Here is a 23,004-nt window from a genome sequence, read left to right as displayed (position 1 = left end):
TAATGTTTCTTGGAGGTTTTGTTTCAGTGTTTTTTTATTTTTATGTTTTTTAGAGATGGGGTCTTGCTCTGTCACCCAGGCTGGAGTACAGTGGCAATAGAGTGAGACCCTGTTTCTTAAAAAAAAAAGTCGCTAAATGGAAATACTAAGTTACAATCAGTAGTGACTTTCTACCTTTGGCTTAATATTTTTATATTTACCCCCATGCTTTTAAATACTAGGCTTATATTGCTCCTTCTTGATTGTACCATTTAAGGATATTGACTTCCCACTATGGAAATTAAAGATTAAGTTCTATTTCCTCCTCCCCATCCCCATCACACAAGGTACCCTTATCCAAAGCTCATCCTTCCAAATGTAATTATATATTTTTTTTGTTAGAGGAATACACAGGATTTATGTTGCCATAAATACAATTACTTTCTTTTCTTATACAAGATTTTGTTTTCCCTAGAGTTAATAGCTGTATGATTCTTAAATCTGCTCAGTTTTTTATGTATCTGTCATCAGTTCAACTCCACCTCTAATATTGAACTCTCCTCTGAAGGCTTCAATAGCAGCTGGAATTTTGTCAATTCCATCCTTCTGAAGCGGTATCTGTCAACGATTTCTGACTGGATCTAATTTGGAAGGGTTACTATCTATGCCTGTACACAGCTGTCGTAGCTGTCGTCCTGGGCTCTTCCTTTCAGCATCATCTTGGGATTCTATGATTTTCCATGTTTGATATTTATTGTCTTCCTATATTTCATAATTTCCTCCTTCTTGGCTTATTCCCTCATTTTGGTGGATCACATCTGCAGGATCTCCCTGGAGCTCCTGAGAAAAGGGAGCATGATAGGTACTTCTTTTTTTGAGAATTAGCATGTCTGAAACTGTCTTTATTCTATTCACAAACTTGGTTGATAGTTGGCTGAGTATTGAAGAAAACTGGAAGTAGTTTTCCTCTAGAATTTTGAAGGTAGTACTTTATTGCTATCTCGATTCCAATATTGCAGTTGAGCAATCTGAAGCCATTCTGATTCCAGAGTCTTTCAAACCCGGAAGTGTGTGGGGTCTTCTTTTCATCGCCGATGATCTGAAAATTCACGACGACACGCCTTGACGTGGATGTTTTCATATTTGTGCCGGGTGCCTGGTAGGCTCTTTCAGTGTGGAAATCATATCCTTAAATTCTAGAAAGTTTTCTGAAATCACTTATTACTGATCATTTCCTTTCCTACAACTTCTTTGTTCTCTCTGGAACGCCTACTACTCCGCTCCTCTGACGGCGCAGCAGCGGCCAGGCGCGTGCGCAGTGTGCGCGGCGTGCGCCCGCCCCCGCCTGCCGGTCGCGCCTGCGCACGGCGTCGCCGTCGCCGTCGCCCCTCCTTGCGCAGCGCTCTCCGCCGGCGCCGGGCTGAATGGCCTTCCGGAACGCCGCGAGCCCCGGTGACTCGCCCTCCGTGGGCCAGAAACCCTCCGCCTGGGCTCGCGCGGGAGGAGCGGGGCCTCTGAGGGGAGCGGCGACCGCGCCGGCCCCGGTCTCTTTGCTTGGCGGCGGTGGCGGCTTCTTCCGTGGGACAATATGTTCAAGAGAATGGCCGAATTTGGGCCTGACTCCGGCGGGAGAGTGAAGGTCAGTGCCCGGCCCGGCTCCTCCCTGTGCGGCGGGGCAGGGCCCGTTTGGTTTCCTTTGGCGCCTTTTCTCCTTGGTTTTGAGCCGTGGTTTCGTGGCGGAGAGCGAGTCAAAGCCATTGAGCGAAAAGTCAGTGTTCATTGGGCTTCAGCTGCGCCGCGTTGCTGCCACCCTCCCATCCCCGCCGAAGGACAAACATAAAGCAGCGGTGGCGGGGGGAGACCTACGTGGCTGCCAAGGAAATAGGCCACTCTGAGGCGAGGAAATCTTGGCATGGTGCACATTAACTGCCAGCTAAAGCCATCAGTTAGCCGGGGGATGCCACCCATCTGGGTGTGGGGATTACAGTAACAGTAGCAAATAGTCGATGAGTGCTTCCCCGCAGTATTTACGAGCGCGGTAACTGAGGCACCGAGGCGTAGAAAAGTTCAGAAACTTTGCCCGAGTTCGTGGTGTTCACAAAGCCCCAAAGCTATGGCCAAGGCATGGCGAGAACATGACACCGTACCTGGCACATAGGGAACATTCAGTAAATCTCAGCATTTGTTTTTTATGAGAGTTATAGAGCCTAACATTAATGTTTGACGTTGTGACACTTCTCTCACACTTTCCTATATCCCCTGGTACGTTAATTTTTAAGGCAGACCCACTAATTCCTGATATAACACCTATTTTTACTCCTTCTGATTTTTATTTGTAGCAAGAAGGAAATTTTTAAATTTTAAATTTTTTTAAAAAGAAGAAATCACGCACTTTCGCACCAAAATTGTTAATCTGTAGATTTTTTTAGTCCTTATCTCTGTTGCCATTTTTACATAATTTTAATTATAGTGTGTATACAGCTATCATACAGAGTCTTTTCATATCACATGTAAAGTGGGAATTCTTTGAAACTTTCAAAACCTACTGAAATTTAATGGAAGAGAAAGAGATGCCAAGTAAAAGTTCATAGTACCAGAAGCTTTGTGAACATACATTTTGCTCGAGATTTTGGGAAAGGTTTTGGACTGATAGGACACTACGTTAGGACAAATGTTAGATTTTGGGAAAGAAATTACAGAACTTTCTTTGCTTGTAATCATATTGAGTTCTAAAAGTTTGCAAGTTTCAGCCCCTAGTGACTTGAAGTTAAGCCTGTGGTCCTCGAATCCTTTTCCACCAAAAATAGTAATGTAAAGCTTCAAAATTGGGGATTGATTTCTCCTTGCTGATTCTTAGGCATCTTTTTGCAATTTAGATACATTTCATCCAGGTAGAACATCTTGAAAAGTGATCCCCTTTTTCATCATTGAGAAGCTCTGCAAGTTCCTAGGAACACAGTAGTAGCTATGACATCTTTTATGCGCTCACCATGTTAACACCTTTGTGGTCATTCAGTCAGGCCTTGAACCAGAAGCCCAATCTATGGTTCCTACAAAAGCCTCATTATTATCACTTACTTAATCATAATTAAGTTCTCACGTAAAGTGCTTGCCCTTCTTCTGAACTAACTTTAGGTTTATAGGTATTGAATTTAGTTGTTAATTATCCAGCCACAAGTAAAAGATTTTCTGTTTTATTCGTTACTTTTTCTCATTTCTTATTAATTATGGTTGATTACCTTGGCACAACACTTTTCACATGTAGTATTCTTCTTCTTTGTCCCTCAGATACATTCCTACTATTCAACAGTGGGTTTCAGATTTCAGTCTTTCCTGTTCATCATGATCTGTCAACACTCCCTGCCTTTACACTTATCAGATGTAATGAGAAACATGTATGTACATCTCAGAAGTGAGGACAAATATAGCAAACATGCCGCTGGCCAGTGTTGACCAAGCTTTAGTCATCCAAGTGCCACTTTACCATTTTTGCCATACCTGAATCCAACTGTAATATTTACTGTAACATTTATATTTACATCAATTTTTAAGAGCCCCCTCCTAAACAATATTTTTGAAATTGTGGGTTTGAATTTCTAGTTACAGTTACGGTTTTTCTAATATTAATTAAATACATAAGTAATAAAATGAAAAATGTTTACCCCTATTCTACCTCTCACGAACTGCCTTTTATATTTGTACTATGCTTTGGGAAACATTACCCTAGGCTGGTTAATAAGAATGTTACCATCAGATGATGCCAGTCAAAACTGACAATTTTCATTCCAACACCTAGCTTTCAGGTTTGTAATTTAAGGGCTTTTTGCATTTCTTTTTCTGTTTCTCTGTGTTTCTTTCTTTTTGAGGAGAATGGAAGAGGAGTTTGTTAATTTGCCAGTAGGTGAGGAGGTTGGCAGACTCCTGTGTCAAAGTACCAAAGTCCTCCTTTTTGCATTTAATAAAACTTTCAAAGTGCTTTACATGGTGATTTAAGTAAAACCATTTTCAAAGTGGGAACATTGTAATTAATGTGGTGTCCATTTATTTCCATTAATATGAAATGAGGATAAGTGTCTAAAATTGATGTGAGAGAAATCCGTGTCATAACCAAACTCTAGATTGTTAGACTGCCATTCCTTGAAACAAGTTTTCAGAGCTCTCATTTTGTTTATTTAGATAATGGTGCAATGTTTATTGGTTTTTAAATTATTTTTCTTTTAGGGGGTTACTATCGTTAAACCAATAGTTTATGGTAATGTTGCTCGATATTTTGGAAAGAAAAGAGAAGAAGATGGGCACACCCATCAGTGGACGGTATATGTGAAACCATATAGAAATGAGGTAGGCACTTGTTTTTTCTAGAACTTTTTTGAGCCTACAGTTTGTTTTGCTTGAAAATAAATTGCGATATTCTTTTGCAGTAACTGTCAGATTATAAATTTGGCCCATTGTAGAACTATTAACAAAAATTTTTGAAAAAATAAAGTGTGAACTGTCATCTTCGTATAATTATTAGTAGAAATTACTTTTCTAAAAATGTTTTCTAATTAAAATTAAGGTAACAAGAACTATTATGCTATAAACACGGTACAAGTACACCATCTAACATCACATCTTAAGTTAACACAGTATTTAATCAGGTTTTTCCGAACAGCTAAGACTTAAAGTGATAATGCAGTAATAAGACCATTGGAGAATGTGAAAGACAGTACTGCTATGTAACCTAGTTGCTGATAATTTTCTTTTGCTATTGAATCTCCAGTGCCTAGAATGCAGCAGGTACATCGGTATTCAAGAGATGTTTATTGGATAAAAAATTGCTCTATTTAAACTCTCAGAGTCTGCACAGAAGCTTGTATATGAATGTTCATAGCAGCACTGTTCATAGTAGCCAAAAAATGGAAATAACTCAAATGTCTTATCAGCTGATGAATGGATAAATAAATGTGGTATGTCCATACAATTGAATATTATTATGCAGTAAAAAGAAACAAAGTACTGATACCTGCCACCACATCGATGAATTTGGAAGCATTGTACTAAGTGAAAGAAGCTAGATACAAAAGACCACATATTGTATGATTCCATTTATGTGAAATGTCCAGAATAGGCAAATCCGTAGACACAGAAAATATATTAGTGGTTGCCAGTGGGTGGGGGAAGAGGGAATAGGAAGTGAGTGCTAATGTGTGTGGGGTTTCTTTTTGTTTGATAAAAATGTTCTAAAATTGATTGTGGCAATGGTTGTGCAACTCTGTGAATATATTAAAAACCATTAAATTGTACACTTTAGATAAATTATATGGGATGTGAATTATATCTCAATAAAACTATTATAAAGTCTTCAATGACTACCTATTGCCCTCCTGATAAAGTTCAAATGCTTTATTATGTTTTAGAAAGCCTGCCCTGATCTTTCCTTGCTTTGCAGCCTTAACCCTTGTCTGTGCCTCCTTTCCTCATACCCTGCATTCTGGCAATACTAAAATAGTCTCAATGTTCCAAAAGAACACTCTTAAACCGCTCCGCTCATTCCTTCCCACCCACTTTATTCCCATTCCCATTGATCCTTTTGGTCTTAGTTCAAGTATCATTTTTTTTTTTTGGAGACAGAGTCTCGCTCTGTTGCCCAGGCTAGAGTGCCATGGCGTCAGCCTAGCTCACAGCAACCTCAAACTCCTGGGCTCAAACAATCCTTCTGCCTTAGCCTCCCAAGTAGCTGGGACTACAGACATGCACCACCGTGCCCAGCTAATTTTTTCTATATATTTTTAGTTGTCTAGATAATTTCTTTCAATTTTTTTTAGTAGAGACGGGGTCTCGCTCTTGCTCAGGCTGGTCAGGTATCATTTTCTTTGAAACTACTTTCTCGACCTTCAGAAGACTAAATTACCTATGGACTTATATCCTTACAATACAGTATAATAGTGACAAAGCAAGGTATTAAGATATCATGACAGTATGATCCCAGTATTATTTTTTAAAAATTAAGTGTATGAAGATATAAGCACATAAAACATTCCTGAAAGCAAATGAAAAGGTTAATAAACATTATTATTCTCACGCCTATAATCCTAGCACTCTGGGAGGCCGAGGCAGGAGAATCACTCAAGATCAGGAGTTCGAGACCAGCCTGAGCAAGAGCAGGACCCCCGTCTCTACTAAAAATAGGTGGCACATGCCTGTAGTCCCAGCTACTCGGGAGGCTGAGGCAGGAGGATTGCTTGAGCCTAGGAGTTTGAGGTTGCTGTGAGCTAGGCTGATGCCACAGCACTCTAGCCCAGGTAACAGAGTGAGACTCTGTCTCAAAAAAAAATAATAAAAAATAAATAAATATTATTATTGAGTGTGACTTATTTTGTTTTGCATGTTTTTTTTCTATAATGGATTATGTTTTTTTTCAAAAGCCACCTTCATCAGCAGAAGCCCTTTTATGTGTAAGAACTAATGAGTGTGCTTCAGAATAAAATTAAAGGGGAGTTTTTGTACTCAGCTGTTTTAGGTTTCTTTAGATTAGTTGTCCTTAGCTTTATGTAATATTATTTTGTTCTTTGGAAGTGACTATAGATTTGCTTTGGTGTATATGGTTATTTTTATAAAAATACCAGAAATGTATTGTTTTTATGGAAAAATCAAAATTGATTTAGAATATTGTCTATAGAGGTATATGAAAATAGGATTTGCAAAACAAGGGAATTAGGGACATATATGTTATATATTATGAATTATTCAGCATAAGCTTCCTTTGCTATATATTGAATTATATATTATGGATGATATATTCTATATATTATAAATTATAAAAGAATTCAGCATAAGCTTACTTTGTTTTTTTAAACAAGAACCACTTCCTGGGTATATAATTCATGTTTTTTAGAAAATTAGATTCCATAAAATTTGAGGGGAAGTATGTTTTATTAAATCACATACATATACTATGCTCAGTGTATTTCTTTCCTAGTTTTCATATGTAGATGGTAGAACTAATTAATTTTTTGTATTTTAGGATATGTCAGCATATGTGAAGAAAATCCAGTTTAAATTACATGAAAGCTATGGCAATCCTTTAAGAGGTACAGTACAGTCTTTTGAGTCATAGTATACAAAGTTAAAAAGAGGTAGGAAACTAAATCATTTTTTTTTTCTCTTCAGTTGTTACTAAACCTCCATATGAAATTACTGAAACGGGATGGGGTGAATTTGAAATAATCATCAAAATATTTTTCATTGACCCTAATGAAAGACCTGTGAGTAACATTAATCTTTGCAAATACATGTTTTAGTAAGTGTGAAAACGTGATAATACTTAATGAATATGTATGAAGATATAAGCACATAAAATATTCCTAAAAGCAAATTTTTTTAATATTGTTTATTAAGATGTACTTTATGTAAGCTTATGGGATAATGTATCTTGCCATGAGTTAAAATTTTCCATTTTTAAGTGAAGTGCCTTTCAAAACTTTTTTTTTCCAAGTATGGAAAGAAGGGATATAATATGAATATATATTGAAAAGAAACTGTGGAAATCAGATGATTAATATAGCAAAAAAATGTTTAATTCATTAGTATCATTTGGTTGTTAGTAATAAATAACTTGAGTCTATGTGCTCTTAAGAAGTTAAGCTCTTAGAAAGTCTTTTTGCTTTTTTAAGCTGCCATCAGTACTAACAGCTTTATTTTATATCTTTCATGAATATTTATAACCACTGACTTTTTCATCTTTTGATGTTTTCTTGTCAGATTATTGCTTTATAACATAAAATGTCCCTCCAAGGTTTCACTTTGTTCCTTCAGCAGCTTTGAGAGGTTAGTGATATCCTCATTTTAAAGATGAGGATACTAAGGCTCAGAGGTCAAGTCATGTGCTCAGAAACACTCAGTTAATTGTGACAGAGCTTGTTTTTGAACCCAGGTATTTGCCTTCCAACCTTCTATTTCTTTTGACTAAAACCACTAAACCTTTTTTTTTTTAAACAAAAAAAACCCTAAAAGGTCACAACTCACTCATGGCTCTCTCTTATTCCACATATGTGTGGCTGGGAGTTAACTCCAGTTTCAGGGCTTTAACAGTCATCACCATTAATTTTCATCTTGTTAGAATCAGTTCATTCTTTTAGCACCAAATATTTATGCTTTAATTATCTGTGTGCTTTTTTTTTTTTTTTTTTAAGAGGGTCTTGCTTTGCTGCCCAGGCTGGAATTCAGTGGTTCAGTTTACTGTAACCTTGAACTCCTGGGCTGAAGGAATCCTCCTGCCTTAGCCTTCTGAATAGCTAGGAGTACAGGTGTGCCACCAGGGCTAATTGCTTTTTTAAAAAATTTTTTGTAGTGACAGGGTCTTGCTGTTGCCCAGGCTTGTGGATGTGCTTTTAAAGGAGTTGAATATCACCTGGGCCAATGGTTCAGCAAACCATTTCCTAATCGGCAAATCGGAAACACCTGAGGTACTTTTTTAAGCCCTCAAACTCTGAGGCCTCCTTTCTGGAGAATCTAATTCAGTAGGCTTGGAGTGGGGCCAACAACCCAGGTGATTTTGATGCACAATGAGATTTGGGACCTATTGACATAATCATTACTTTTCCTCCATAGGAATGTATTTAGGCGATCGCTCAAATGAGAATCTAGTTTGGGCTTGCATGTCTCCACCATGGAAGATTAACTTTTATCCTTAAGTGAAACATCCTATTCAGGTTTGGGGTAGTTCTCGTTGTTTAAAAAAGCTGTTACTTTATGTTACATTTCCTTAAACTTTTTACTGATAGCTGTTCATATATTAGTTTTCTCCTGAATAAATATTCATGACTCATTTAAATATTTTTGATGTGATAGGGTTTTTAGATCTACCATTCTTGTCCTTCTTTAACACTCTCACACACTTTATATTCTGTTTGGCAAGAAATTATTAAATATTCATTGTTTGCAAGATATTGTTTAAGGGATTGAGAAGGATACAGAGAGAAGATGCTGTGCCTGACCTTAATGAGAATAGTCTGTTAGGGAGAATAGAGCACAGAATTCAACAGATGTTGAGAGGGAGGGAAAAGGAGATGCCTATAATGTTACTAGAGCAGAAGCTCTTTTTAATTTTGTAAGATTGCTGTATTTTCATTTTTATTCTGAGAATATGCCGTCTTACCTTTCTGTCTGCTCGTCTGTCACCTCCCACCCCCAATTGGAAAATACACCTACAAAAGAAATCATTATGAAACAGCTCCCAGTCACTCTTAGAAAGGTAAAGTAATACAATCTATTGTACTTCTGTAGTGATTGGATCTATTGAATAGGTTCCCATGTAGACCTACATAGGCCTGAATTTTATTCCCTAAAAAGTTTCATAGTATTCTTACAGTATAACGAAACCATTATATATTAATAATTAGCTCTTACAGAAGATAAGTCATATGAAGATTTATTTAAAATATATGAGAAAGACATAGGTAACTTGTGATTTACTTCTCTTTTTTTTTTTTTTTTGAGACAGAGTCTTGCTTTGTTTTCCTGGGCTAGAGTGCCATGACATCAGCCTAGCTCACAGCAACCTCAAACTCCTGGGCTCAAGCAGTCCTCCTCCTTCAGCCTCCCGAGTAGCTGGGACTACAGGCAGGCGCCACAACACCCAGCTAATTTTTCTAGTTTTGGTAGAGACGGGGACTTGCTCTTATTCAGGTTGTTCTCTGAGCCCCACCTGTGACATATTTCTATTATCTAGCAACCTATTATATAGTCAAGCCAATGTAAAAAAAAAAAATAGTTGTTTCTAAAAGCAAAATGCTGAAACTGGGATTTCATTCCTAGAAAAGGGGATTTCTAGGCAAGAATAGGCAGTTTCATTCTGTAAGAATTTTCACATACTGATCAAAATTAGCGACATCTGTCTTGAAATTTTTTATTGCTTATATCTGCATGAGTGCCTCTGAAGTCTGAATAATAAATTTAAGGAAGGACAGTTTTATGATGTAATAGTAAAAAATTTTTAATTATAGAAGTCAGACATGCACATAGTTTTAAAAGAAGATTTCTGAAATAAAAAGTGCAAGTCTCCTATGTTACTTTCCTAGTATTACAAACTGGGTGGCTTAAAACAATAGAAATTTATTCTCACAGTTCTGGAAGCTATAAGTCTGAAATCAAGATGTTGGCCATGTTCTTTTCCAAAATTTTTTCCTAGGGGAGGATCTTGCCTCTTCCAGTTCCTGGTAGCCCCAGATGTTCCTTGGCTTTTGGCAGCGTAACTCTAGTCTTTGCCTCCATTGTCACATGGCTTTATCTCCCTCCCTGTCTCTGTATCTCTTCTTTTTTTTTTTTTTAAGGATACCAGTCAGATTAGGGCCAACGTTAACAACTTCATCTTAACTTGATTACATCTACAAACATCCTATTTCCACATAAGGTCACATCCACAGGTAATAAAAGTTAGGACTTCAACATATCCTTTGGGGGCACACAAATCAACCTATAACATCTTTCCCCTATCTGCAGGAAAACTGCCTTTTAACAGTTACCTGTTTCATGACCAGGCGCGGTGGCTCATGCCTATAATCCTAGCACTCTGGGAGGCCTAGGCAAGAGGATTGCTTGAGCTCAGGAGTTTGAGACCAGCCTGAGCAAGAGTGAAACCTCTTCTCGACTAAAAATAGAAAAATTAGCCAGGGGTTGTGTCACACTCCTATTGTCCCAGCTATGGGGAGGCCAAGGCAGGAGGATTGTTTGAGCCCAGGAGTTGGAGGCTGCAGTGAGCTATGACGACACCACTGCACTCTGCCCAGGATGACAGAGTCAGACTCTGTTCCCCGCCCCCCCCCCCCAAAAAACAGTTACCTGTTTCAATTTTTCTAGAAATTACTCCCATGCATCTCATATATATAAACACTTAATTTTGGGTTTCTCAACTTTTAGATAGTATCTTTTAATGATGACAGGTGGTCCTTTTTCTTCCTTTTCTCAAGGTTTTTTTTTTTTTTTTTTTTTTTTTTCATTTTGCTGGAGGAATTTCTTCAGAAAGAATGCCTGAGAAATAAACTTTTGGAGCCATTGCCCATTTGAACATGTCTTTATTTTTCCATCATACTTGATGGTTGGGGTGAAAAATTCTAGCACCAAAGGAAGGATATTCTTTCTTGTCTGTGGGTGGAGGGGGAAGAAGGGAAGGTCAACAGGCTCGGCTACACCACAGCATCCTTGATTTTGATAACCTGCCAACTGTGAGGTTGGAGCCTCTCTGGGGCTCCTGGGAGCCCTGGCTCCCTCTTCTGATGCTGTTTTCTTTCTTTAGTTTTCAAGTTGTGATTTTTCTCTGTTAGTGGTTTTGTTATTCTTCCTGGTAGTCTCATCTGTTTTCTGTCTATTCTAGAAATTTGTCAAATTATCTGCTTTAAATTTATATGTAATTCGTGCTCTCTCATTTTCAGATTGTCTGTCTTTACTGTTATTTCAGTGGAATTCTGCATATCCCTCCTCTTTTTCCACATTTCTTGGTACACCATCTTGAGCCTAGAGGATGTTCTTTAAATAGGATATTTTCACTTATTGAGCCATGTGCAGGGAAATCTGACATTTCTATAAATTGAGCTAGATTGTCTTTAAAGGGAGTTGATGCTTGTTCAAATTCAGTTGCAAGAATTTTTATATTTTCTGACTTTACTGTATCCTTCCTTGCTCCCTATTTCATGAGTGTTTTGAAGAATAGCATTCCCATATAATGATTTTAGCTAACTTTTTTAGAAAATTCTTTGAGGCTTCTGAATGGGTTTCCACAACTTCATCAACTCTGATGTTTTGCCAGCTAGATTTTATTTTGCTAAAATAATCACATTGTGATTATTGCACAGCTTTTCCTTTGATTTCTTAGTACACCTCTTCTTATTTGAAGACATGTTGCTCTTGCCACAGTGAATTATCACTGACAAACTTCTTATTTATGTTTTTTTATTATGTCACGTATGTAATAGTCTTATAGATCCCCAAGGAGATTATCTTGCCCTCACTGAAAGTTTGAATATTGGTCATTTCTTTTGAAAGTATCAAATCTTTTTTTCCTGCAGTAAAGTTGTAAACTCTAATCTTCAGGGATAACTGTTACAAATTAATCCAGTTTCACTTGTGTGAGTAAAAGAATATATAGTGATTTCCCAGTTTAATTTTCATAGGTGTATGTTGTGGGGTTTTTTTGTTGTTGTTTTTTGTTTTCTTTTTTTCTAGAGACAATCTCACTCTGTCACCCCAGCTAGAGTGCAGTGGCATCGTCATAGCTCAGAACAACCTCAAACTCCTGGGCTCAAGCGATCCTCCCACCTTGGCCTCCTAGAATGCTAGTATTACAGGTGTGAGCCACTACTCCTGGCCTTGTGCTATTTTTATACATAGTTACTCTCTAGAGAATTTGAACAGATTTTACTTACCTTCTTCAGAACATTCATGTTGAGTAGATGTGAATGGATAGTGGTACCTAACAGGAAAATAAAGATACAGAAAGTTTGAGTGACTTGCCACAATAAGTTAAAACAAGATCATGAATTTGATATGTCTACTTATTCAAGTCTCTAATTTAGTTAAAGAAATGACAGTGTCTCACAATGATGATGAAAACCATTGCACAGATGTGACATCTGTTTTTATTTCACAGGTAACCCTGTATCATTTACTAAAGCTGTTTCAATCAGATACCAATGCAATGCTGGGAAAAAAGACAGTGGTTTCAGAGTTCTATGATGAAATGGTAAGAAGATTTTATAATGAGACTTTTAAAAGCATTTTAAGCTGGAAAACTTTGAAGTTATTGGGCTTTTTTTCATTCTATCCTATTAGATATTTCAAGACCCAACAGCAATGATGCAACAGTTATTAACGACATCTCGTCAGCTGACATTAGGAGCCTATAAACATGAAACAGAATGTAAGTGCCATGTATTTACAATTAATCCTGAAAAATAATGTATTCTGTAATAGTGAGAGGATCGTGTGATTAGTGGTTATTAAACTGTTTTATAATGATATATGTTAAAAAACAAGGTGTATATTACTGTAAAACATGTAAGAAGGATGTTTTAAATTGTTCTCAAAGTAGGCCTACTTTCAGAAAGGTAAAAGACAGCCTCTCATTCTCTGAAATACCGTTTGTCTATTTTATTCCCTAATTTGGTTTTAAGTATAGCTTTTCATTAGTCTTGCTTAGGCTATCACTCAGTCATTTTGTTTACTAGTCTTTGCTAACAAAATCTGCATGAAGAACCTTGTAGGACATAATTATACTTTTGTGTACTGTGAACTAGTTTATCTCATGTTCTTACCTATGTCATTTTACATATAATTTCAGATTAATGCTCAAATGGTGAATACCTCAATGCCACATTGATAATCAGTCATACTGTACTTTCCCCCTAAGATGACATGGCCTCAGAATCCTCTACATGTCCCTTTATGCATCTATTGCCAGTCATTTGCAGTTGGCATTCAAGATGAAACCTAGTTGCCATCCCTCTGTTAACATTTATGTCACTGTTCATTTAGTCATTTCTTTGATCTTTCTTTCATTCCTTTACAGTATATATTGAGCATCAATTATATTCCAGGTACTGAGGATAGAGCAGTGTCTAAATCATACCAAAAGCCCCACCTTCGTGGGGCTTACATTCTAGTGGGAGGAAGACAAGTATTAAATAAATAGAACAGTGAACTACAAAGTAGTGATTGGGTGCTAGGGAGAAGAGTAAAGCAGGGAAGGGCAGGGAGCAACTGTAGTGGAAGGAGATGGATGGAGTTTTAAATACCAGGTCAGAAAATGGTTCCTGAGATTGTAGCATTTGGGGACCAAAAGGTGTAAAGGAGAGATCTGAGGGGAGAATATTTTATGTAGAGGGTGCAGCAAGGGCAAAAGCCCTGACCTAAGAGCATGTCTGGCATATCTGAGGAACAGCAAGAAGGCCAGTGTGACTGGAATAGAATGAATAAGGGGACGAGGAGTGGGAGGAGAAGCCAAAGAAGTCTGTATAGGGACTTGTGGGTAACTGTAAGGACTTTAGATTATTAAACTGAATGAGATATGAAGTCATTGTGGGTTTTGAGTAGAGGAATAACGTTATCAGTCTAACATTTTAAGAAGATCACCCTTGCTCTGTGTTGAGAATAAACTGTCAAGCAGAACTGACAGAAGCAGAAAGAGTAGTTAGGAGGCTGTTCCAGTAATCCAGATATGATAGAATGGTGGCTTGGACCAGAGTATTAGCAGTGATGAGAAGGGGCCAGGTTCCGGACTTATTTTTAACATAGCTACAATAGGATTTGCTGATGGTTTGAATATTGAGATGTGGGGGAAAGGTGAGCAAAGGATGACTCTTAAGTTTTTCGGCCTGAGGAGCCCCCCAAAATTAATTGCTTTTTATGGAGATGAGAAGTCTGGGAAGGACGGGTTTTTGGGGAAAGATTAAGGGTATAATTTTGGACGTGGTGGATGTGGGATTCCTGTAAGACATGTAAGTGGAGATGGTCAGAGGGGTGTTGTACCCAAAAGTCTGATATTCAAGGAGAAGTGTAGACTGAAGATACAAATTTGGAAATTAATAGAATTATAAATTTGTGAGACCAAGTAGTACTATCAAAGGAGTGAGTGAAGATTTCTATGGAGAGAGAAAAACCAGGTGCATGGAATGTTCTGAAAACCAAGTGAAGAAAGTGTATCAAAAACTAGAGTCATTAGCTGTGTCCAATACTGCTGATAGGTCAAGTAAGATGAGGGCCAAGACATTGGATATAGGAAGATGGAGGTCCTCAGTGACCTTAACAGGAACAGTTTATGGAGAATAGCAAGGACAGATCAATTGAAGTGGGTAAGAGACAATGAGATGAGAGAAATTGGAAATGGGCACTGTAGACAACTCTGTGCTGGAGCTTGCCTGTGAGGGGGGGCAGTCGCCCTTGAAGCAGAATCAGGTTATGGGGTCAACAGGGTATTGTTTTCATGGGGAAATAAACTAGTATATTTGTAGACTGAAAGGAGTGATCCAATAAAAGAAGGGGTGGAGGGATGGTCATGCAGGGGGAAGGGGATTGCTATTTAACCATCAGTGGTTATAGCAGTGTTTATATTTTCATGAAACACATGACTAGGAGTTAAAAAGTCAGGATGTTAATTATAATTTTGCCATTTGATGGTCACTGAAAGTTTGTATGCTTCATTTTCTACACCTGCAAAAACATTTGCCTGGCCTACTTTGTTATGAACATAAAACAGATAAGTTTATGATAACTCTGAAATGGTAAAAAGCACTACTTGTATGCATTTAGAAAAACATTTTAAATTTCAATGGATGAATGGGCAAAAGACATGGGAGAAGGATGGAAGAAGAGATCACCAGTAAATAAAATGGGAAAATATTGGTCCTGCTAGTGATTTTAAAAATCCTGACCAAATAGTAATGAGTGACTATATTTGCTCTATCAAATTAACAAAAGGAGTTTTTAATAGTGTACCTATTAAGGATGTGGTAAACCTTGCATTCTCATGAATTGTTTGAGTATAAATTGTTTTAGCTTTTAGGAAAGCTATTTGGGAATATTACTCAAGGGCCTAAAAAAAAATGTGTATCTTTACCAATTTGAAGGCATGATACTCAATATTTGTTAGTAATAAATTATCAGATTTTAGTGCTTACTCTGTGTACTATTCTAAGTCTATACATGTATAAACTCAAATAATTTAACTCTACAACAACTTTATTGAGTAATCCCATTTAGAAAAGTAAACTAAGGCACAAGGAGGTTGAAGTTAAGAAACTTGCCCAGGGTAACACAGCTAGTTAATGGTAGAATCAGAACGTGATCCCAGGCAGTCCTCAAAACTTAGGCTCTAAAACTTTAGTGATGTTTTTAGATAGAATAATATTTGGGATAGAGGTTGATCATTATAGAACATATTAAAAGTTTATAAAGATGCTTACACTGTAAACCAGTGGAATTTTACTTAAGCACTAATGATCTAGCTTTTAATAGTAGTAATTACTTTTACAAGGAGTAATAAAAGTGATAGTGAACATTTACTGAGAGCTTAGTTTGTATCAGACAAACACTTTACATTTCTTAATTTATTGAGTACTCTTAACAACCCTAGGAGGGAGGTACTATGATTAGCCTTATTTTGTATGTAAGGACCCTAGAGAGATTTGATAACTTGCCCAAAATTACCCAGTGGAGCCTGGATTTAAACCCAGAGTCTGTCCTCTTAACTAATAAGCTACTCTGTCTCTGTGTAAAAGCCTTACAGTCTGTGCTTCTAACCAGTAAGTTACACTTAGTCAATACAAGTAATAGTCTCTTTTTGTTTCCCTAAGACAGGATCTTGCTCTGTCGCCCAGGCTTGAGTACAGTGGCATGATGATAGCTCACTGCAGCCTCCAACTCCTGGGCTCAAGCAGTCCTCCTGCCTCAGCCTCTCCAGTAGCTGGGACTGCGGGTGTGCGCCACCACACCTGGCTAATTTTTTTATTTTTTGTGGAGATGGGGGTCTCTCTTAGTTGCCAGGCTAATCTCAAACTCCTGGCCTCGGGTGATCCTCCCACCTCAGCCTCCCAAAAGGCTGGGATTACAGGAATGAGCCACCACACCCACCCAATAATTCTTTTTTGGAATGACTTCCTCTAAATTGAGACTTTACTGTAACAAACTTTTCTGTTTTATATGAGCGTTTAATATATGGGAAGCAGAAAAGTGGAATAAGCTAAAAGGAGTTCTAAAATGTTTTTCCCCAGGATCTCATTGCTAATTAACTCAGGTCTTCTTCCAAATCTTTCATTCCCTTTGCGGTCTTATGAGTTGTCAAAAATAAGATATCGTGACTAAAACAAGAATCTATGTTACATGTCTACGGTGAATGCTGTCCTGACAATTGAGTTAAATTAGGTCTCCCTGACTAGATTTAAACTACCCTTTGCGATGATACAGGACCACTTGTTTGTATGCTGTTTGCAGGGCCTGCTGTGTTCACTTCATCTAACTCCTTTCTCATTCTTTAAAACTCAGTTCAGATTTTACTTCTGACAAGAAGTCTTCCTTGGTAATACATACCCTTTCTCTCTGATACGAAGCTAGTCTTCTCTCGTACTCCCCTGTGATTACCTTGTGACACTGTATGGCATTATTTTTCTTGCCTGTTTCCTACCTGTGTACCCCAGCATCTAACAAAGTGCCTATCATTCAATGCATGTTTTTTTAATTGATGTGGGGAGAGAGGGTACAAAAGAATAAAAATTTCTGCATAGTAAAAAGCACTGTGAACAAAGTCTAATGACAGATAAGCCGTGAAAAAATATTGTACACATGTCACAAATGACTAGTTTCCTTGACATACAGTAGTCCCCGCCTTGTCCATTTGGGATGCATCAAAGATCCCCAGGTGGATACCCGAAACTGGATAGTCCCAAACCCTGTATATACTGTGTTTTTTCCTGCACTTCAAACATATCTATGATAAAGTTTAGCTTATAAATTAGGCACAGTAAGAGATTAACATCAACAACTAATAATAGAACAACTGTAATAATATACTGTAATAAAAGTTATGTGAATGTGCTGTATCTCTTAAAATACCTTATTGTACTATACTCACCTATTTTCAGACCACTATTGACAGTGAATAACTGAAACTGTGGAAAGCAAAACCTCGAATAAGCGGGGGCTACTATATAAAGAGCTCCTACAAATCAATAAGAAAGGTCAATAATACAGTAGGAAAATGAGCAAAGGAAAAACAGAATTCATAGAAGGGAAGGGAGAAATGTCTCTTAAACATATAAAAAGATGAGCCTCAACAGTAATAAGAGAAATGCAATTTAAAATTACTCTGAAATACTGTTTTTGACCTTTCAGATTAAGACCAAAAAGTTGATGCAGTAAGGAAACACACATGTAATGCCAGTGGAATTATGAATTGATAGATCCTTCTAGGAGTTGCTTGGCATTCTCCCAAAATTATAAGTACATACATTTTTTAACCTAACAGTTCCACTTACAGAAATTTATTTTATAAGTATACTAAAATGATTATGCGCTGCATGCACATTATTGCAATGTTTGTAATAGAAACAATGGAAATACTCTGAACATCAATAGGGGACAGACTGTATACATTCAATGAAGTCCTCTGCAGTCATTAAGAATGAGATAGCTCTGTGATACGGAATGAGCTTCCAGATATAATGTTAAGTGAAACAGCACAATGCAGAACAGTGTGTATAATATGGTACTGATTACATTGAGGGGATAAAAAAGAAACTGCTCTTAGGTATATGCTTGTATATCAGCAGACTGTTTCTAGAAAGATATCAGAGAATACTGATTATCTCTGAGAAGAAGCACTGTTGGTTGCAAGGACAGGTCAGGGGCAGAAGTACAAAGAGTTTTTCGCTATCCACTCTTCAGCCTTTTAACTTGTGTCATGTATGTACTACATTGTTTTTTAAATACTTTTAAAAATAAAAGCAGTGAAAAATTACAAAGAAAAATATGGATTGTTTTGACAATATAAAATTTATTGTATTACAAAAATTTATCACAGGCCGGGATGATGGCTCATACTTGTAATCCTAGCACTCTAGGAGGCCAAGGCAGGAGGATTGCTTGAGCTCAGGAGTATGAGACCAGCCTGAGCAAGAGCAAGACCCCGTCTCTACTAAAAATAGAAAAATTAGCCGGGTGTGGTGGCATGTGCCTGTAATCCTGGCTACGTGGGAGGCTGAGGCAGGAGAATCACTTGAACTCAGGAGTTTGAGGTTGCTGTGAGCTAGTGCTAACGCCATGACACTCTAGCTCAGGTGACAGGGTGAGACTCCATCTCAAAAAAAATTTTATCACAAAAAGCAAGTCACTGGCAATGAGCATAAGAAGGAAAGTACTCACTAATATTTATTGTGTATTTTTTACCTGTTAGATGCTTTACATATAATTATTTCCCTTAATCCTTATAAATCCTCTGAAAAATATCTAGTTTTAACTATATCATATAGAGGAAAAGACTGAGGGAGACTTAGAGGTGTCAGCTTCAGCTAATAAGAGACCAAGGATTTATTTGAGCTCAAGTCTTTCTGATTTCAAAGCTGGCTCTATCCAACAATCCTGCTTCTAACTAGTGACCATCTTACTTATATTAGTTAGAGTGCAACTTTAATAGTCAGCAGCGGCAATTACCTAAAATGTCCACAAGATGGAAATGTTGGATTCAAGCAGGCATTTTTCTTTGTAAAACATAGTGCTACATATTCGAGTGGCATATTTAAATAGATGTATCCTATTTTACAATAATGACATTTTCTTTAGTAATTTGTTGTATAGCCAGCTAGATGTTTAAAAATCATTTAATGTTGGCTAGACGAAGTGGCTCACACCTGTAATCCTAACACTCTGGGAGGCCGAGGCGGGTGGATCGCTCGAGGTCAGGAGTTCGAGACCAGCCTGAGCAAGAGCGAGACCCCGTCTCTACTAAAAATAGAAAGAAATTATCTGGCCAACTAAAATATATATAGAAAAAAAAAATTAGCTGGGCATAGTGGCTCATGCCTGTAGTCCCAGCTACTAGGGAGGCTGAGGCAGAAGGATTGCTTGAGCCCAGGAGTTTGAGGTTGCTGTGAGCTAGGCTGATGCCACAGCACTCTAGCCCAGGCAACAGAGCAAGACTCTCTCAAAACAAACAAACAAACATAATAGTTGATAGGGCTTTTTATGTACCAGGCATTATTCTGGATACATTACATACATTAATTCATTTAAAATATTCTCAATAAATAATATTATGAGGTATTTGCTATTACAACCTGTTTTATAAATGAGGAAACGAACGTAGGTTAAATAACTTAGAGTATCACAGCTAATAAGTGGTAGAACTGGAATTCAAACTTAGTTAATGCTGTAGTTTTTGAAAAAAAGGTATGGGCTTGTTTTGATAGTGTGATTTTGTTTATGTAAGTTTCACCTGTTCGTCAATTTAAGAATACTTTTAGTTAGCTCTTCTTATTAGCTGGTATCTCTTAAATTTGTATGTCCTCCTATTTCCATGTTAATATATATGTGGTGAAAAACAAGGACATTGTGTCTTAAAATCTTAACTGTGAGTTAGTGACCAGAATTAGTTGTAGAAAACATCTTAGCTTCTCTCCTGGGAATTCAGAAATTTTTCTCCCACCCCTCACCAGCCCATGTTTAATGTTATATATCTTAGGTTGTCCATATTTCATCATGGAAATAGTGACCTAAGGAAATGCCATATTTATTATTCTATGACATCTTAGATGTGAGGAAAATTAAGTAAAAGTATTTGTTTTTCTTAGTTGCAGAACTTGAAGTGAAAACCAGAGAAAAATTAGAAGCTGCCAAGAAAAAAACAAGCTTTGAAATTGCAGAGCTTAAGGAGAGATTAAAAGCAAGTCGTGAAACTATAAATTGTTTAAAAAATGAAATCAGGAAACTTGAAGAAGATGATCAGACAAAAGATATATAAACAGTTCTGAAGAGAACTTAGTAATAAGCCAGACTGAAAATAAGGTGGACTTTAATGGAGGAATGGACTTAGTGCAAATGTTGTGATGTTTCTTAGAGGAACTGTATATACAGTGATCGACAGTGGATTTCTCAGCGATGGGGTCAAAGTATTTGTACTGTTCCAGCAATCTTTAATGGAAAATATATGTGTGGAAGAGTAGATGCTGTATAGGCGTCTTACCAACCCATTTTAGGGAAATTCTGATGTTAAGCACAACTTAAAAATATTTTTATTGGAGTATGTGTGTAGCTTCTTATCTTTTTGACAGGCATCAAAATTTCATTAAGTATAACTTGTATAAATTTTGTACTTCTCTAGTAGTTATTATTAGTGATAAAATTAATGTATATATTTAATTTCGTCAAATTCTTACCTATCCCCATCCTACTTTTTTTTATATGATGTGCCCAGTCAATATTCAATAAATGTAGTGTACGGATCCTGTTTCTGCCTCTTGATGTGTTTCTTCCTCTTTGAAGACTACCTGAAACTCCCTCAGTAAAAGTAATGTATCTCCGTAGTATTGTGAGCTCACACCTCTTATTGGCACTCATTATAGCATACAGAAGCTCTTCAGTGACAAAGATCAGATCTTAAGTTTTGTTCTGCTTAATTATCACATATTCTTCACATATGAAAACATTAAAGCCTTCGTGCATGTTCCAGAGACACACGGAAAACAGCTGTGCATCAACTTCATGCAGCACCCCTAATTTCTCTACCTTCTCCTCCTCTTAGCCTCTCTTGTTCAAGTCCACATAGTGAGTCCTCTATTTTTGGAGTCATCTACTTTGAACATTCAGTAATACTTAATCTTTAAAGGCATGTTGGCTGAACCATCTTGGCAACCTAGGGACGAAAATAGGTAGGAAAGTGTTTTGGGCCATGCGCGGTGGCTCATGCCTATAGTCCTAGCACTTTGAGAGGCCAAGTCGGGAGGATTCCTCGAGACCAGAAGTTCAAGACCAGCCTGAGTAAGAGTGAGACCTCATCTCTACAAAAAATACAAAAATTAGCTGGGCATGGTAGTGCCTGCCTGTAGTCCCAGCTACTCAAGAGACTCAGGCAGGAGGATCACTTGAGCCCCAGGAATTTGAGGTTGTAGTGAGCTATGATGATGCCACTGTACTCTATCCCTGGCAATAGAGCAAGATCATGTCTCCAAAAAAAAAAAAAGAAGAAAAAAGTATTTTGGCAAACATGATATTAACAAGTTACACAGCTCCTAAAAAGTGGCAACCATTCCTATGCCTAATGCAGGGTTTTTGTATTCACTCTAGTCATAACTAGCTACTCTGACACTTTAAGATACTTTTTAATTTATCTGCCTTGGTAGATTGGTTACTTTTTATTTTGTTGCTTTATTTTTTAAGTTGTGGCATTTGTAAGCATTATGGAGGTTGTGCAAAGCTCTCTGTGATTTGAAATTTCTGCCAGGGCCCTCAGGAGCTTGGGAGTAGCACTTAAAATTGAGGCAGGCATCATTCAGCTTTCTCCCACCTCCTAGCCCCATGCCTGCCAGGCCCATCAAGATAAGAGTCCCCACAGTGTAGGGTAGGGCCTGGGGATAGTTCAGAAAAACTAGTGAGAGGAAAGCCCCATTCTACTTGAGGAGCCTTGACATGGAAGATCATCCCTCTATGCTAGTAAGATTAGGCCCTAAGAATGAATTGGTTCATAAAACCAAAGTCCATGTATGCAGGTCTGACTTTGTGCATACGTGGATACAGGGGTTCAGAATATGTCATCATGGTTCTGTGTTGGCTTTAATCTTGGTAAGATCTTATGAGGTTACAAAGAACTACAATAATAAAAAGGCAACCAAAGTTAAAAATGGGCTAAGGATTTGAGTAGACATTTCTCTAAAGAAGATGTAGAAATGGCCAATATGCACTTAAGAAAATGCTTAATGTCATTAGTCATTAGGAAAATGCAAATCGGGACAACAGTGAGATACCACTTAACATCCACTAGTATGGCTATAATTTTAAACAAAACACAAAAAAGTTGGTGAGGATGTGGCTAAATTGGAACCCTCAGCATTGCTGGTGGGAATGTAAAATGGTATAGCCACTTTGGAAAACAGTTTGATAATTCCTCAAAATATTAAGCATAGATACCTAATGACCCAGCAATTCCACTCCTAGTACCTAAGACAAATGAAAACACATTCACACAAAAACGTGTATACAAATGTTCATAGCATTATGCATAATTGCCAAAAAGAAAACAACCCAAATGTGTAATCAACTAATGAATTAATGAACTATGATATATCCATATGCTGAAATATTATTCAGCCTTTGTAAAAAGGAAGTACTGGTCAGGCACAGTGGCTCACGCCTGTAATCCTAGCACTTTCGGAGACTGAGGTGGGAGGATCACTTGAGGCCAGGAGTTTGAGACCAGCCTGAGCAAGTGTGAGACCCTGTCTCACAAAAAATAGAAAAATTAGTGGGGTGTGGTAGCACGTGCCTGTAGTCCCAGCTACTCAGAAGGCT

At 37.5% G+C, this 23,004-nt stretch overlaps 1 protein-coding gene across 2 annotated transcripts; it reads left to right on the top strand.

Annotated features, from left to right (window-relative positions):
* Positions 1 to 1,327: 1,327 nt before the first annotated feature.
* Positions 1,328 to 20,947, top strand: YEATS4 (YEATS domain containing 4). 2 transcript variants are annotated; one of them, XM_045553389.1, is made up of 8 exons: positions 1,328 to 1,618; positions 4,201 to 4,320; positions 6,986 to 7,052; positions 7,132 to 7,226; positions 9,104 to 9,214; positions 12,605 to 12,697; positions 12,787 to 12,874; positions 20,292 to 20,947. In XM_045553389.1, the coding sequence occupies exons 1-8, from the start codon at positions 1,568 to 1,570 to the stop codon at positions 20,459 to 20,461; spliced, it is 795 nt and encodes a 264-aa protein (XP_045409345.1). In that variant the 5' UTR covers positions 1,328 to 1,567; the 3' UTR covers positions 20,462 to 20,947. The 2 variants fall into 2 exon arrangements, with proteins under 2 accessions (XP_045409345.1, XP_045409346.1); XM_045553390.1 differs by lacking the exon at positions 9,104 to 9,214.
* Positions 20,948 to 23,004: the final 2,057 nt, after the last annotated feature.

Source organism: Lemur catta, chromosome 6 (assembly GCF_020740605.2).
Source record: "Lemur catta isolate mLemCat1 chromosome 6, mLemCat1.pri, whole genome shotgun sequence".
Classification (NCBI taxonomy): domain Eukaryota; kingdom Metazoa; phylum Chordata; class Mammalia; order Primates; family Lemuridae; genus Lemur; species Lemur catta.
This window is presented reverse-complemented; position numbering and strand designations above follow the sequence as displayed.